Genomic DNA, 16,505 nt, shown 5'->3' with positions numbered 1-16,505 from the left:
ACTAGTAAAATAAAATATGTAGACATCTTCCAAAATTGAAAAATTGCATGATGGCACTTTGATGCTGGAGTATATACTGAAAAAAAAAATCATGCTCACAAATCAAGTTGTTGGGAGAGCCTAACTCATGAAATATGTGGCAAGGGTCCTTTGAGTGTTTGTTGCAGTTCAGTCCTCTCCAGGCTTTTCCAGTCCTGCCACTGATGTCTGGGCCTTCTGCCAGTCCACTGGAAGGGTAACATAGGACAGACTGACCAGAGGACGGGGTGAGAGAGAGGCGGGGTCCATAGGTTCTGATGAGCCATTATCACGCAAAGCAGAGCAGTGTAATGATGAGGACTACAGAGCGGTATGGTGGGCTGAGGCGGCCTGCTCCTGAGCCCCGTGCTCCCATGCCTGCAACCAGAACGAGCACATTCACTTGAGAGGGAGCAGAAATATCCATCCAATCAAGAGCAGGAAAACCATGTTCTGCTGTCCTGTTCACTAAAATTCTGAAAAGTCATCATAAATCAAAAGCCGGCCGTTAAAGCTTTCCATATCTCTGTTATTACAGGCCTACAGCAGGAGAGACTGTTTAAGCATCCTGAGAAGATAACGTTGGTATCGCATCACCGTGGAGAGCAGTAAACTGAGCCGTCTCACAGTCCTCAGCAGTGGTGTGGGAGCACAGACCTGCTTTATATGCTGTCACACTGTGCAACCAGTCAGCAAAGAATAATAAGCTCATGGCAGAGATGGATGACACCATGCACGTAGTTCTAAAAAGGTCGCTTTTCTCAACACTGAAATAAGTCTTAAACACATGGTCTGAGAGGGATGCGATGAGTCCAAATTACATTTTCTCTCTAAATTATGATGAAGCCTCTTGTGGTGGTCAAACAAGAAATGATAAAGTAAAGGGAGGACAACAGCAAACTCACTTAATTTGTGGATGTGGATGGGCTCACTGCCCACACCTTCTCCGCCTGGACTCATGGCCTTGATCTGAATGAGATAGTTGTCATTGGGGGCGAGTCTGAGCTCCACAGTGGTTTTGTTGGTTAGTATGGTGCTGATGTCATTGTGACGATGTCTCTTCAGCAGGACCTAAAAAAGGAGAGGGTATAATGAACTAATGCTAAATGCTAAAAAACTCATTCTAAATCAGAGCTTTACGGTGAAATTGGACATACCAAATACCCAGTGACCTTTGACTCTGTTTCCATGGCTACAACAGGATCCCAGTGAAGTGTGACCGTGGAGCCAATCATGGTCCATTGTATATTTAGGGGTGCTCTATCAGGCGCTAGAAAAAGATGCAGAGGCAGATAAATGCCACAGGATTTCTGCCAGGTGATTGCAATATGACTGGTTTATTTTCCTTTATAAACGCATGCATGGTTTCTGGGTCACACAATAACTCCGGATGCCATGACATGATATAGAATTCTGTCTTTCACTGAAAATGTATTACCACAGCAAAGAGATAAAGGCAGAGAAGAGCTGGACTCTGTAATCCCCTACGCTGATGCTGCTTCTGTTTTCTTTACTCCTATTTTAGAAAGTCCAAAGTCGGAAATCTCTAATCACAGAGAATCTAGCTTCCACAGAGGTTTAACATTACTATCGTGTGTCCCCTTACACAACTCATTTTCCCTGTAGCTTCATTCCACTCATCTCCTATTGTGTTCAAAGTGTTATTGTCAGACTGACAACCAGCAAACCTGATGAGATGTTACACCTATCATGTTGAGACCATCCTGTGAGCAGGATGATGTGAGTCATGAATAGTAAACCTTTGAATAATTATTCGGAATTCCCCCCTTTGGGATGAACTCACGTGACTTTTTTGTGGTGATGTTGATGGGTGCTGATTGCAGCCCAGGGCCAGCTGTGTTGCAAGCAGCCACAGTCAGATAGTACACCATGTTTGCATTCAACCCTGTTATTTTCGCCAGTGTGTAGTTTCCAGATATGCGCACTTTGCCGACGGTGTCAGGTTTGGTGTCATCTTCCCAGTACATGATCTGTTGCAGGGGAGAAAGACGTCACACGCACAAACAGATATAGGTGTTATTTCATAGAATCAAGAATTGTTTTATTACAGATGATGTTTGTATTATTGGTACATATTCTCTTATGTTGTAACAGTCACAGAAGGATCTGTACATTTTCTTCATTAAAAACCTGATATCAGAGGGGTAAAGCACAGAGAACCAGAATGGTCAAATAATATCTGTACTATGGGGGGGTGTAATTTAAAATGTAAGTCTGTACTAATATCTCATTTCTGAAGAAAGTGGGAGGATATTTGATGAAATAAAAAGTAATTTTGCTTGCTTTGGGTCATCCTCAATATTCATCCAACTAGTGATAAGTGATAAGAGAGTTATGTGAAACAAATAATATAAATGAAATGTAAATTATTCCTTCAGGGATACCCCCCCCCCCCCCACACCCGCCATAAATTATTGTACTTCAAATGCTTTATAAATTAAAAGTGAGTATAATATGTGTTGGAATTGAGTTAAAAGTAATGCAATCTTTTGAGCAGGTATATGTGATTACATTAAAGTGAAACCTGATTGCATTTTTACCGTCCCAACAATATCTAATTGAAGCCGAAATGATGTGCATGTACAGAGCGAAGCTGTGGATCCACACTGTGGGTGGGCTGTTGAGATTCAGTGACTTCAATGCACTTAAGGAGTGCGCTTGGAGAAGTAAGCTCTGTACTAAATGGACAATGTGGCCAGTGCTATGGCAACTGCAGAGCTTTGTGTAAAGGGGCCAGAGGTGACAGATATTGAAAGAGCTTCAGCGGAGGGAAAAAAACAAAAAAAACAAAGCAGCACCCTTTCCACCTTCTTGAAAGGTTGAGGGATTGTGTTTTCAATGTGGGTTTGCTGTTACACCAGAGTGGCAAGGTCATTGTGTTATATTATAACTCTTAAAAAGAAAACAGCTACAGAGATGTTAGAGATTCACACAGCTGAATACTGTAAACAGAGAAAGTAGGACAGGGTGGTTATGTGCTGGTACACAAGCCAGAGAAAAGCTCCATCATCAGGTTATGTGGGGAAAAAAAAAAAACAAGATTTCGTTGTTGTTGTGTGTGTCATAACGCACCTCATATCCAAGCACTCTTTCAGGAATGGTTGGAAGAGCTTCCCAGATCACTTCAATTTGTGTAGCAGACACACTTTGAGCCCCTAACCCTCTTAGGAGCCACACTGGGGACTGCAAAAATAGAGTGCTGGTGAGAATCCCAAAAAACCTCCCATAACACAGTCAGAGTAATAAGTGAAAAGCACTGAAAAGACCTGTAGTCTCACTCAGAAGCTATTTCCTTCACTCTCTTTTAATGGGATCTGTGACTGACACAAGGGAATGCTATCTGCCCAGCAAATTAAATTAACAGGATACCTCCCTGACAGCGCAGTGTGCTAAGTGTCTGTTAGAATTTCCTGTAATCTACCTGGAAGATAATTCATATCAAGATGACATTCCCGGCTTGGAAGTGGAAAACAAATAACAGCATTGGAAACTAATCAATTCAACGTCACTGTTCTCCATCACTGAAGGAATCAGGTATCACTCTGCTGTCTGCTAGGACGTCCACACCATACCTTCCTCTGCCGAGTACAACGCTGGCAATGCTACTAAAAGGCCCCTCCCCTCGGTTGTTGTACGCTCCCACTTTCACATCAAAAGGTGCGAAGGGTGGGATTGTGTCGTTGCGATACACATAGCGTGACACGCCCACTGTGGAGATGGCTGCTCTGGTCCAAGTGACTGCACGTGCTGGCCTGAAGGCGATGATGTAGCCAAAGCCCTCTCCGTTCTGCAGCTCCTCGGGCACAGGCTGGGAGCAAAACACAAAAACTATAGTGATATTAAAATGCATACAGACAAAGAAACAGACATACCCGTCTCTGCACTGTCGCTCACAACCGTGTGCAGTTCCTTTTTTTTACAGTTACTGCAAGAACCACTTCACAGCCACCTTTACCTCATCTGTGCTTCGTGCAAAGCTTTGTAATTGTGGCTTAAGTGCAAAACTCTTCTAAAGGAAGTGTTCCCTTTCCTTGTGTTTAAAGGCAGAAATGGTGGTCTAAGGGCTTGAGTCGGAGGACTCAGGCGTCTCCCTCTGATAAGGGTCATTAAATTGCTACATTCATTTCTGCACAATTAAGCAAAACAATTACTCGGCAATGGAGAGAAGGCTAAACTGTGACAGATGACTTACCTCCCATGTTATCACTAATTCAGACTTTGTGCCGCCTCCACCTCCAACATCAGTGGGAGCTGTATCAGGAACTGAGAGAGAGATGCCCAGAAGGGAGCAATTAGAGGGCAGCTTCCAAAACACAACAACATCCCTCAGCTGTTCTGAACTCGTAGCTTTTTAACAAGGCTGCCTGCTGCAGATATGGCCTTCTATTTTACACCTCACATATGCCCCCACACTGTGCCAAAATCACAGTACAGTGAATCACTGATACGGCCCCAAAAGTCACCGTGCATAAACAAGCATGCCCAGACGTGAAATATTTATTTACCACTATGTGGGAGGAGCAGTGTAATGGCAAAACCGATGGTGTTGGTTATCCCCAGGGTCAGTGGAGCGGCACACTAAATGTGTCATATCAGCAAGGGGTTGAATCAGTGTTTATGTCTGACCACAAGCTTGCATGCACGGCTGCCTATTCAGGTTGAATGTCACAAATTAAAGTCACATTTCTTTAACCATTATTCCTATGTCTTGTGCGTATATGTGAAAAAGCTGACTGGAGACAAAATATTGTCGGGAATGACATGTTATATCATGATGAACAAAGACCAGGCAAAGATTTAAAACGATTCTCAGCAGATAAATTGCTCCAAATGTGAGAGAGCAAAAGCGGCATATAATTATGGGCTTTACAAATGCAAGTGGTTGCATCTCTCCTGTGGATTTAAATACCATTTTCTTGGGATTTTGTAATTAACAAAATATCAACAAGACAAAAATATCATTCCTGAATATGAATATAATCCCTTTTCCCATATCTTTGTTTCTGTGCGTGTGCATGTCTGTTTGGTTTTACATACTAGCATCCTCTGTCCTGGTCTTGCCTGAGGCTGGACTGGGCTCTCCAAGACCCACATGATTGCGGGCCACCACTCTGAACTCATACTCCACCCAGGCATTTCAGACCCACCACTGTGGCTGTCAGCATGTTACCATTTACCACCTCAGGCACTGTGAATTAGACATGGACAAATAAATACGGACTCAGAAAAAGTGAACCATACAAGAGAAGTGGGACAGGTAGTGTGTGTCGAGGCTACCTGTGTCAACAGCCTGCCAGCCCACGGTGAATGGCGTCAAGCACTGTATGATGTAACCAGTGATGGGGGCTGCCGTTATCCCTTCCAGGAGTCCACGAGAGCTGCGCTGTGCTGTCTGTGATCTCTTCCACGGTTACTTTGTTGGGGGGCCCTGGTGGACCTATATCAATAGGAGAAAAAGCATCATGAACTCATCTCACATTCTGAGAAGCTTCACATCATCCTTTCACTCACTGCAATGTGATGCGCCAGAAGTGGAACACAGATATTGACTGGGATCACTGATGAATGTAAAATGTAAAATGAGAAGTTTAATTTATTGACGAGTACATATTGTGATTTTGCACTACTGCCCCTAAATTGTACGCTCTTGCTGAGCTGTGCAAGGATGATCCAACTTTGTGCTGTTGTCCCACGGGTACCAGCTTGTGCTCTTAATGCACCCATGTGCACCCAAGTGCACATCAGAACTCACTCTGATGAAGGCTTTTATGCAGAATGGCTGCAGTGTTGCGAGGTCCCAAACAGTTAACTAATGGGAAGCAAGGCACTTTAAAACAATAAAACATGTTAAACAATAAAAGATGTCAGTAAAAACGTCAGTAAAATAAATGATCTTCATAAATAAATACAAAACAACATTTTTTGCTATAGGCGTCAACGAACATGTCATTTCATTGACTTCTTATCCATTTTAGCAGCATTCTGAGAACAATGCAAAGACATGTTTCATCTCCCTGGACCCAAGTGGAACTGACGTGATAAGTGACGCGTACCGAAGTGCCCCCAATTTCCTCTTCAATTGGCTTGTGCACTTGTGCCCCTAAGTGCACTTTCAACTAGTGAAATCCCCAGGCCACAAACGCAGATACTGGCACACGGTCTATCGATCACTGTTGTGTCATGCAGTGATTTCAAAGCTTTAATGATTTTTTCTGAAAATATCTGTTTGCAGATTTTGCTGGCACCGATCCCAGCTCCCAGAGTCGTCTCTTTATCACACCTAACAAGTACAGACAACCATGCAAACTCACATTTTAGAGTAACCAGTCAACCCTATGGCATGTTTTTGGAGGTGGGAGGAAGCTGGAGAACCCGTAGAGAACCCAGGCAGGCAAAAGAAGAGCATAGAAAGCAAACTCCACACAAAAAAAACTCCCAAAGTTGAAACCAGCCCCAGCCAGGTATCGAGCTAGGGATCTTCTTGTTGTGGCCAAAAGATAATGTGATGGAACAAGATCAACATGACACAGGGATTTCATACTCAATGTATTTGAATTTGTGGCAACTGAATAATTTTGATCACAAATGTCACCCGAAGGACATGTAGATGTGGAAATGAATGAATTCTAGTCATTTTCTTTGACAAACAGAGCTTTCCCATGGCACCTATGACTGCTATTACAGGGTATGATTGCCAAAGTAAATGACCAGAGATAAGCCTGCATGCTGAGCCCGATAAATTGAGCATGTCTCCATGATGTTAACCCCAGCTGCTCCTGCAGTTAGACATTTTAATAGCACATACATTTGAGCGATGACACATTAATATTTGCCTACATTCATATATTGTACTTAAAGGAAGTGTCTGAGGTTTTTCTTTTTCCCCATCAAACCTTCCTGCTGACATCAATGCCACATTATTGTCCACAACAAATTGGGTCTTATTCATCTACTAATTCAATCAGTACGGGCACATGTGGGACAACTGCACACTGATATTTATCAGGTTCTTACCTTTGACAACCAGGATGGCAGAAGCAGACAGGCTCTCCACTTCAGTGTCAATAATACACACATACTTCCCCGCCATTGCTCAGCTGAATGTTACGAATCATCAGATCTCCTGATATACTCTATAGGAGCAACAGGAAAAATGAAAAGCGGACAAAAGAAATAGATAAAAAGTAGGTTAATTTTGTTATTCATTATTTGGCTACGGGATGTTTTATTTGCACAATCACTGCCTCACCAGGCCACTGATTCTCGTGTCTCTTCAAACAACAACAAATGACATGGCAGATGTTCTCTGCACAAATATGGCTACTGGCTGTCCTTCAGGCTCAAATCCTACCAGCCAGCCCACGCCACCCCCCCCATAAGCATCTGTGAGCTACTCACAAAACAAACACAGTCTATTAAATACACCAGATAGTCATAATTGTTTTGTAATTACATGTGCCTATGCTTGATATGCGTATGAAGATCAAATATTGTTCTGTGTAAGCTGCATGTATTAGATGGTCATGAATGAATTTCACAAAACATCCATGGCATGGGTTTAAGCTTTTGCTTGAATTCATCTTTTAGTTTTGTTGGTTTTATGTCATTTAACCTCATAGTTTAAACATTTAAACAGTTTAACATTTGATATACTGCATGTACTGCCTGGAAAAAAAAATCATGTAATAAACTGATACTGTGACTGCACTGTCCACAGGTAATGAACATGCTGAGTCACTGACGCTGTACCGTATAAATCCACAAAATGATTCCTTCAGTAAGATCACGTCTTTTTTATGTAATTAACTGAGAAAAGAATCTGCATGTTATCCTTTTCACTCACATCATGTTTTCAGGGGGATAGAAATATTTTTTTAAATTTCAACTGTGTATTTAACAATTATAGATTGTGGAGGCGTGATTGTCCTCAAGGAATTGTCTCCCCGATTATCAATGATATGGAGGGAAACAAAGATCATTTTAAGATTTATTTCAGGTTTTTCCACAATTTTCAAGGGCGTCATGTCCTTTGATATGAAATATACCACCGCATGGTTAAGGTCTTTGATGAGAGATCATTTAATGGCCTTTAAAATGGACTTTTCAACCCTTGCCTGAGCTGAATGAATAAATGAATAAAATATGAATAGACCATCCATTTGTGAGAGGATTGGTTATATACTGCATATTGAATAGTTGTATATGCATATTCTTCAGAAATATTGTTCATGTGACTCAACAAGTAGAGGCAGCGTTTCGCTGCAGCTGCAAATCCCCCAACCCCCTCCTCCTCCGGCTCCAAGCCCCACTTCCGCCGCTCATTCTCTCCTGCCTTGAATGTGTCTGTGTGTGTGTCTGTGAACTTAAGGTGACATTAATCATTTGTGGTGCTACACTCATTACTTAATTACCATGATATTGGCATAGAGGGTAATAGATTTTTTTCCCCAAAGATGTTGGGACAGAGTTTGACATATTTTGCAGACAGGATGTCCGTCCGTCATCCAGGTCATTTTCGTGTAGCTGAAATGGTCCCATACGGCAAATATAATATGTTTACTTGGTGTAAAAAGTTCCTGGCAGATTGCTTCACTCTGCTATTTTTAGCACTGAAGTGCTTCTCACATGTATTAGACAAAATGCAGGAGATGTTCCATCACTGGATCGACTACCTCCGCGTCTACCTCCTAATTACATCACAACAAGTCCCACGCCATACTGTGATTATTAAAATCCTTATGATTTATCCACATTGACTTTCATAATCGCGATTAATCATGAATTTGATCAATGCTGACATCATTAGTGTCAACAGGGGGACAGACTCACTGTGAGCACTGACCCCCAGAAGCACTCTGTAGTAAGTGGGCATGAACAGCTGTGGATCTCAAGCTCTCCGACCCATCTGAGAGTGTAGAGCCCTATTCTTCTCTTCTTTCAATGGCACTGTCTTTCCAAAGCACTTTATACCCTTTTTATACATCCCCTCTCCTATTGTCTGACAGACTTACACACAGTTCAGTGAATATCTCTTTTTTCAACGACAGGACGGCCAATCTTATTGAGAGCACGGTGACCTACCTTGGCAGGATGAGATAGATCTGCTTAAATAATGTAACTTAATTAATAAGAGTCGGTTGATGTACATTACATTGTGTCATTAATATTGGGAATTATTACCTTAAGTGAATGTCCACAATAATGAGAGGGCATATTCAGAGAAATGGCCTGTAATGGTCAGAATAATGACTATTGAATGATTAAAGTAAAATTAACAGCAAAAACAGTGTTTAAAGTAACTTTCTCCTTCCTTAAAGGGAACTCTCTTGAACAAAGAGTTGTCACTTGTCATAAGTTCCAAGCATGAGGTTTTCAAATGAACATTTACACATATGGCTGCCCTTGGGGAATGCCAGCACGCTCATTACTTAATTATTTTGGAACTTGAAAGTCTTAAGTAGGTATGCAAATTCAATTATGGCAACAGGAAAAGATAAGAGTGTTCTTCCTTGAAGTAAGAAAAGTTGAAGGAATGAGAAGTAGAAAGATATTATTAATGAGCGGCTATGTATGACGGGAATGGCTAATGGATCTACATAGTGACTCAGAAAGCCAGTTCAAAAGGTAAAAGTCCCAATTCTTGACCTGGGAATGCCTTTCATTATTAATTGAAGCTTTTACAGGACATGAATTAAAGAATGTTACTGATCCAAGTCGACAGTATGCATGAAAGTGTGTGCTTGTGTGTTACTACAAGTCTAAAAAGCCTGACTGCAGGTCAGTGGAATGTGCCCTTACTTAAACACCACACAGTACGCTTCAATAATCCCAGTAAGTAACTGAGTTTAATACTTGAGCTGACTCACCCCGCCCACTTTCTCAAATTGATCGCCGTCTCGCTGGAAGTCAATGAGCTGGCCGTTAAATGCCCACGAGAAAGAGACATCCAGAGCTGGATCACAAGCAATCTGGCAGGGTAACACGATGCTCTCGCCAACAATTGATCTCCATGTTTGTTGGCCCTCATGGTGATTCTCGTAGGCTCTGGCCAGACAAACAGATGACAGCATGTTAAGGTCTTTGTCACAAGAACCTTTCACACCACCTTGACACCTGACATCTCACCTTAGTTCCCAATGACATCAAGCCATCATTAAACTAACCATGGAAGCTTTTGCATAAATTCCAAGCCTGACGAGTAGTAACATTTTAATGACATGCTTAGTTTACTCTGCCACGATTAATATGGAAGAAAAATGCTTGCAACGGGATTATAGAGATAATTGGTGACTGTAGCGAATTGGAAGCCTCTAGAATATATTGAGAAAAAGGTCACTGTAATTACATTCAATGACCTTAAATAGTTTGTCAGTTAACATGCGAGTGAAATAAAAGTGGAAAAATAGGTCAGGTAGCTAAACACATGCACACACATATAGGATTAAACCAATGGGTCCCATAGATTGTGGTGGTGCATGCTGGTGCCTGTCAGGAAGGACATGTGCTCTCCCATGATGGAGATGTCATTCATCCGACAGACAAACAGTCAAACATCCTCTATTTCATTTCATTTGTTTTTTTTTTATTTTGACAATGGCTTAAAAACATCGGAGAAATCCATCTGGTAGACATATTCAAATTAAAAGTGCTAGAGCACAACATCATCCTTTCTAAGTCTTATAGAAAATGTATCATAGCAAGGAAATCTTGACAACATTATCCACAACAGGAAGGCTAGTCAAGGAGTACTGTGACTCACCGGTGATTATCAGTCTCCCTGTGGTGCTTGCAATCCCAAACTGATTCTTTAGCAACACACGTGTAGTCCGCTGCATCCCGTCTGGTTACATTGGTGATCTTTAATGTTCCATTGGCCAGCAGAGTAATTCTGTGGAAGACAGAGCAACCAGCCACTTGTATTGACTGAAGCTGACTATGCACAGGTTATGGCCTGGGCTTCTGAGCTATGTACGGAATTTGTCCAGAATAATCAGTTTGCACTCACATTCAATATCCCTTTTTTCTTAGTGCCAGTTTAATTTATTGTATTTATACTATCATACATCCAGTTTGAAAAATAAGGTGAAGGCTCAGAGTAAGAAGTGATTTCATGAAAACTACTAAATCGCTTGGGGAACATCAGAAAGATGACTCAAAAACCTGAAACACACACACACACACACACACACACACACACACACACACATACACTGGAGGTGTTCAATCAAAGAAAAGGTTCCTTTGAAAACTGTTGACAATGTGTTCTAAAACTATCTACATGGCTTCACACAGAATAATTGAGAAAAACACTTTTGGCAGTATTTGTGAATTTTTGCCATTCGGAATGTACGTATGTACAATTCCTTTAAAACAATGCTTCTATTCCTATCATGCCTGTATATGAATAAAATATTGTGTCATCCAGTGTCTGCATACATTTAGTTCTGTACTCCTCAAATGACGTGCGTGGGCTTCACATATAGTCTGCTAAATGTCAGTCAGCTGGGGAATATGTGCCAATTTTCTGCAGCTATAGATGTAGCCTCCAATCTGGAGCCAACTAAGGAGCCTCAGTGATGTTTTGACAAGCTGTTTTGCTCATATTGTTCTCTCTTAGACCTTCTTTTGAATGCGGAGTGTGACAGCGATTCTAACAAAAGCATTTCCACAGCGTGCTGAGATGACTTTCTTGCAGCTGCTCTCATTCAATCTTGATGCATGAAAAAAGTCTAGAGTGTAGTCACTCTTGGAGCTTTTCTGCAGAATTTCATCCAGTCAGGATGACAAGGAGTCTGCAGATGGATTGTCCAAAACCTGTCATATCTTGTTCCTAATCTGCTCATCTGCTCACCTTTGATTGGTGACAAAGATAAATAAAGAATGACAACAAATTGAATTAAGCACCACTTCCACTGCTTCCTTAAAGTTGCTCACTATCTGCAACATTTCAGAGTGGAACTTATGATCTAGTCAGATGTCTCTGCTCTTGAAGGTGACATTATCTCAGGAGGTTGAGTAGGTTGTCCAGTAACCAGAAGGTTGGTGATTTGGATCCTGCTCCATCGTAGTTGTTCTGTTGAATTATTTAGGATTGGAGTTAGAAATCGTCCCCAAAAACTTCAGGCCTACGGATCTCATCTTTGCTGAACGAGCTGAATTCCGAACGGAAAACCTCTCAAGCTGATACCTGCAGAAGAACGATCTGGTCTACCTTTGTTTCTCACCCCGTCGACGCTGCTGACAGCCGCAGAATGCTGCTACAGCTTCTGCCTCACCGCATCACGGATGCTTTCACTCACAGTAGAAAAACGCATTAAGAGGTATTTAGCCTCAGCAGATGTGTTTAGTAGTGTTTTATTCAGTGGATTCCTGATCTGTTTACTTCTTTGTGTTGTGAATCTGACCAACGTATCCCAGTTCTGTAACAAAGTATTGGCTGCAAATGTTTGCTCAAAGTTATACCATCTTATTGACCAAGGATTCCACTCATCAGCTGACTCGGTGAGTCTCTAGCGGCAATAGGCAGGTTGCCGAATCCCCCCTCACAGACAAACTTTTTTACTAACCCACATAAACCACACACTCACACACTGTGGTATTTTTTTGCGTGGACAATACAAAGCTCCCACTCAAACCGCCTGCTTTGCCGGCCATCTTTTCTCCCCTCCCCCCTTCTCACACCTACACACACCCTCACTCACACACATACTCACACTGGGTCTCATTCATGAAACGTGAGCAGAATGAATTTATGTGTAAACTGTTCGTAGACTGAAATTTACATACATCTCCTCATTCATCAATATTTCAGTAGCTCCAATATTTTCGTAGCTACTTAGAAAATCTACACGTGCTACCGACCACACAAAACCTGTGTGTAAATTTAAGAATGCACATGAATAGTGTTTGTCACTTTTGGAAATGACCAAATACAAGTAGCAGTTTTAAGATCCATATTAGGCACTTTATTATATTAATATTATCATTCAGCAAGTAGAAAGAACACGTAATATACTGAGTCGATTTAATTCACAGTCATGAATTTTGAATGAATTTTAGCTAAGTAAATGTGTTATTTTTAATATTTTGTCATTTTGTAGCTCATGTTTTAGATACATTTGCATATTGTGTACATAACAGAGTACTATATGAATTAAAATGGTAGTTTTGTGACAAACATTATTTATGCATCCTTAAAAAATACACACGAGCTACAGTGGTCGGCAGCGGGTGTTGATTTTGTTCATAGCTACGAAATGATTGATGGAGCAATTAAAATATTGATGAATGTGGAGATTTACTTACAGTTTACACCCCAAATTAGTTCTGTTCACATTTCATGAATGAGATTCCAACACTCCCTTTCCCAGTTGACTGGATGTCTTTCCACCTCCTTCTTTGGTCACTGGCTCTTCATGGGGCGGGGACTTATGCAAATTACTGATTACCAGGGGCGTACTGTCAGTTTATGATTGCTTGGCGATCAGGAGTTACACATGTATTTACCCTCATATCTGAGTTTTTCTGTGGCATTCATGAATCCGAATGAGGGTTTTAGTATGTAGAAATCTGCACACTAATTTAAAAATGTTTCATGGAATGAATGTTTCATGACCCAATGTTTGCTTGTGCCTTGTAACATTATTAGACTGATAGTTATTTATAAATAAAGTGATGTTGACTTTCAAGTGATTATCGCTGATGTTTAAAGAGAAGATACATGAGTGTTTGTACTTGTGCACTGTGATGAGGGCTGGTTGAGAGTGTCAGTGCTCGATTTCACGCCTTTTCCAGACTTATCAGTATCTTCAGATAGTGAAATTTCCAGGTTTTCCCCGGTGGCCTATTGCTGTTTAATATGAATTTATAAAGCTCTAAATTATGTATCAGAATTATGTTTGATAATTAGCAATTATTACTAATAGCCAAACTGTCTACTGCACAACAAACCGTGCCCCCTGTGATGCCTGTACAACACCTGTATGACAGTGAGTGAATGTTTGGTGGTGAGTCAGAGAGGCTGTTGGCACGAAGTGGCAGTCACAATTCTGTCAGTCAGCCTCAGGGCAGCTGTGGCTACAGACTAGGAATGGAGAGATTGACCAATTTGAATCAGTGGTCCGATACAGACGTCTGCGATGCAACTGCACCAGCAGCTCCATCTTGCATCAGGCACAGTTGCTGGGGGAACTGACCGACGCATCGGTCGTGGTGTGTCTGATTGTTACACTCGGTTATTATATGAGTCAATCTCCTCTATACCGTCTTGAGGCGTCTTGAATGTACCGTCACCATGGAGGTGTGGGACAGACGCAGTTAATTAACGACAACAAATGTATGGAAGAGAGACAACAGGTGAAGAGTAGATATTCAGCAAACCTACAAAGACACACAAGTCTGAAGTTTGGAGATACTTCAGATATGTTGAGAAGGAAGATGTAGAACTTGACAGAACATCTGCCTAATTCCGTGTTGCAGTAAGTCAGGGTTAATCCATGGTTAGGTGTGTGATAAACGGGCCTTAAAACTGTTTAAACACACACCTACCTATTGATTAACTTGTATAGCATGTGGCAGCAATAACGAACATGGCAGCTCGCATGAAAAACATGACACGGAGTGGACAGAGAATGAGATTAAAAACTAGTGTAATGAATTTATAATTTAGTGTTATTAGGAATAAAACAATCACATGTCTGGACCATATTGGAAATTGCATCTTCTTTTTAGGTTGGATTTATTGGGTTTGATTCATAGAAAATCACAGCTCAAATTCATCCTTCACAGGGAAAGAAAAGAGAGACCAAACCAGATGCAGGCTTGTAAGTTTTTGTGTTTGAATCATGAATTGTATTGAGTCAAATTGTACTGTTTAAATTAAAATCACTGTCAAATCATTAATGAATCAACTCATGAATGGAATTGAAGTACATCCTGAACAGGTGTTAATCGAATCTCATCGTATCGGCAGGGGACTTCACTGTATCGATAATGTATCGTATCACAGGCAACGTATCGATACACGAATCCAATTGGTCTCAGTCGTGGGGATTCACATTCCTACTACAGATGTAGCGAACCACCATCAGCGTATGAATGTGCAGTGAATGAATAATGTGTCTAGAAATGTGCCATTATAAGATTAAGCCATTATTATTATTTCCTATTATTTTCAAGGCTTTTGTCTTGAGTTTTTCTTTTGTCTTGGATTTTGTTCAATCCCAGTGACTGAATGAATCAAACTGCTTACATGTCATGATATGCAGAGCACCATTACCTACTTAATTACAGTAGCCACATTTGTCTTTTTAAATTCCTGAATTCCTGCTCTGAAAGGAACCCGCACTGTCTGTCCAAAATCAGCACATTAATAATCTTTTAAATTCCTAAATATTTCATGAATGCTGTGTTAATATGAAAGGCCAGCATCCCAATTACTTAATTTTTCTGCAGGGTGTCTATTTCTAATTCTCATTCCCTCATTAGCCTTTCCTTTTATGCATCTGCACAAATACAAAATACACGAGCGAAATCAATGTGAATGAAATCTGCCATGAGTGTTTTTGTCAACTTTCATCTTACCTTTCATTTCTTTGCAGGATCTCGTTCCCTTTCTTCCACAGGCTAATTGCTGAGGGCGAGGCCTGAGGTTTGCATTCAAGAGTGACTTCACTGCCTGAACGGGCTTTTAGCAAGGCCTTTAATGGACTTTTGGAGAAACTTGGAGGTGAGGCTGCATGTGAGGGAGCAGAGAAAGGCGTGAGATCAGAAAATCTCGGCACCTGAAGCACTGCAGATCAGTGATGCTGTTTTAAGACCTTCAGCTTCAATGAGAGCAGCTGGAGATCCCAACATGAACTCGCAGCGGCCTGGACTCAATGCACGCCCCATACCCATAACCACACCCTTCAAATACACATACCTTTAAAATCCCCCAAGTACCCACCCGGCAGTGATTTAGCCATGTGTATACATGCGTTCATTTGGTCTGCCATGTGTCATCACATATGTCCAGACAGAATTGAATTTCTCATCTCTTCAGTCACATTAATTCATCACTGCTTTGCAAATAAATCAATACCACATCTCCATGAGAAAGCATGCACATGCCATGAAAGCAACGTGTCGGTAGTCCTCACATAAATATGATGGGAGTGCCACATTTTACTTCCAATCTTTTCATCATATTGATGTTTTTACTGGCTCAGCCCATATTGACATCAAATGAGTTCATGACTGATTGCTGAGGACAGCTCCAGCAGGCTGCTGTTTTTTGTCTTAGAAGATGATGAAACACACCAGACAGATAGACTGAAAAAATGGCATAGGGAGAGAAGCACTCTTACCTAACACCATTAGTTGGGCACTGGAATATATAACACCGTGTTTATTTTCAGCTACACACTGATACATCCCAGAGTCTGACAGGTTTAATGCTATGATTGAAAGGGCTCCATTTTCGATTT

At 41.2% G+C, this 16,505-nt stretch overlaps 1 protein-coding gene across 1 annotated transcript; it reads right to left on the bottom strand.

The window, feature by feature from the left end:
• Positions 1-307: 307 nt before the first annotated feature.
• Positions 308-16,497, bottom strand: LOC144739251 (contactin-3-like; the record flags this gene model as incomplete). The annotated part of the gene is given in 21 exon segments (XM_078622217.1): positions 308-396; positions 924-1,089; positions 1,176-1,288; positions 1,823-2,009; positions 3,112-3,192; positions 3,194-3,238; positions 3,629-3,847; positions 4,232-4,302; positions 5,077-5,176; positions 5,178-5,227; positions 5,317-5,383; positions 5,385-5,476; positions 7,054-7,123; positions 7,125-7,172; positions 9,906-10,040; positions 10,042-10,059; positions 10,061-10,083; positions 10,799-10,847; positions 10,849-10,927; positions 15,622-15,772; positions 16,386-16,497. Coding segments are annotated over 21 exon segments (1,965 nt in total), but the record flags the coding sequence as incomplete, so codon positions are not given.
• Between the last annotated feature and the right edge of the window lie 8 nt (positions 16,498-16,505).

Source organism: Lampetra planeri, unplaced genomic scaffold, assembly GCF_965212315.1.
Source record: "Lampetra planeri unplaced genomic scaffold, kcLamPlan1.2.h2 scaffold_1387, whole genome shotgun sequence".
Lineage (NCBI taxonomy): Eukaryota > Metazoa > Chordata > Hyperoartia > Petromyzontiformes > Petromyzontidae > Lampetra > Lampetra planeri.
Note: the sequence above shows the minus strand (reverse complement) of the source record. Positions and strands in the feature narration are given on the sequence as shown.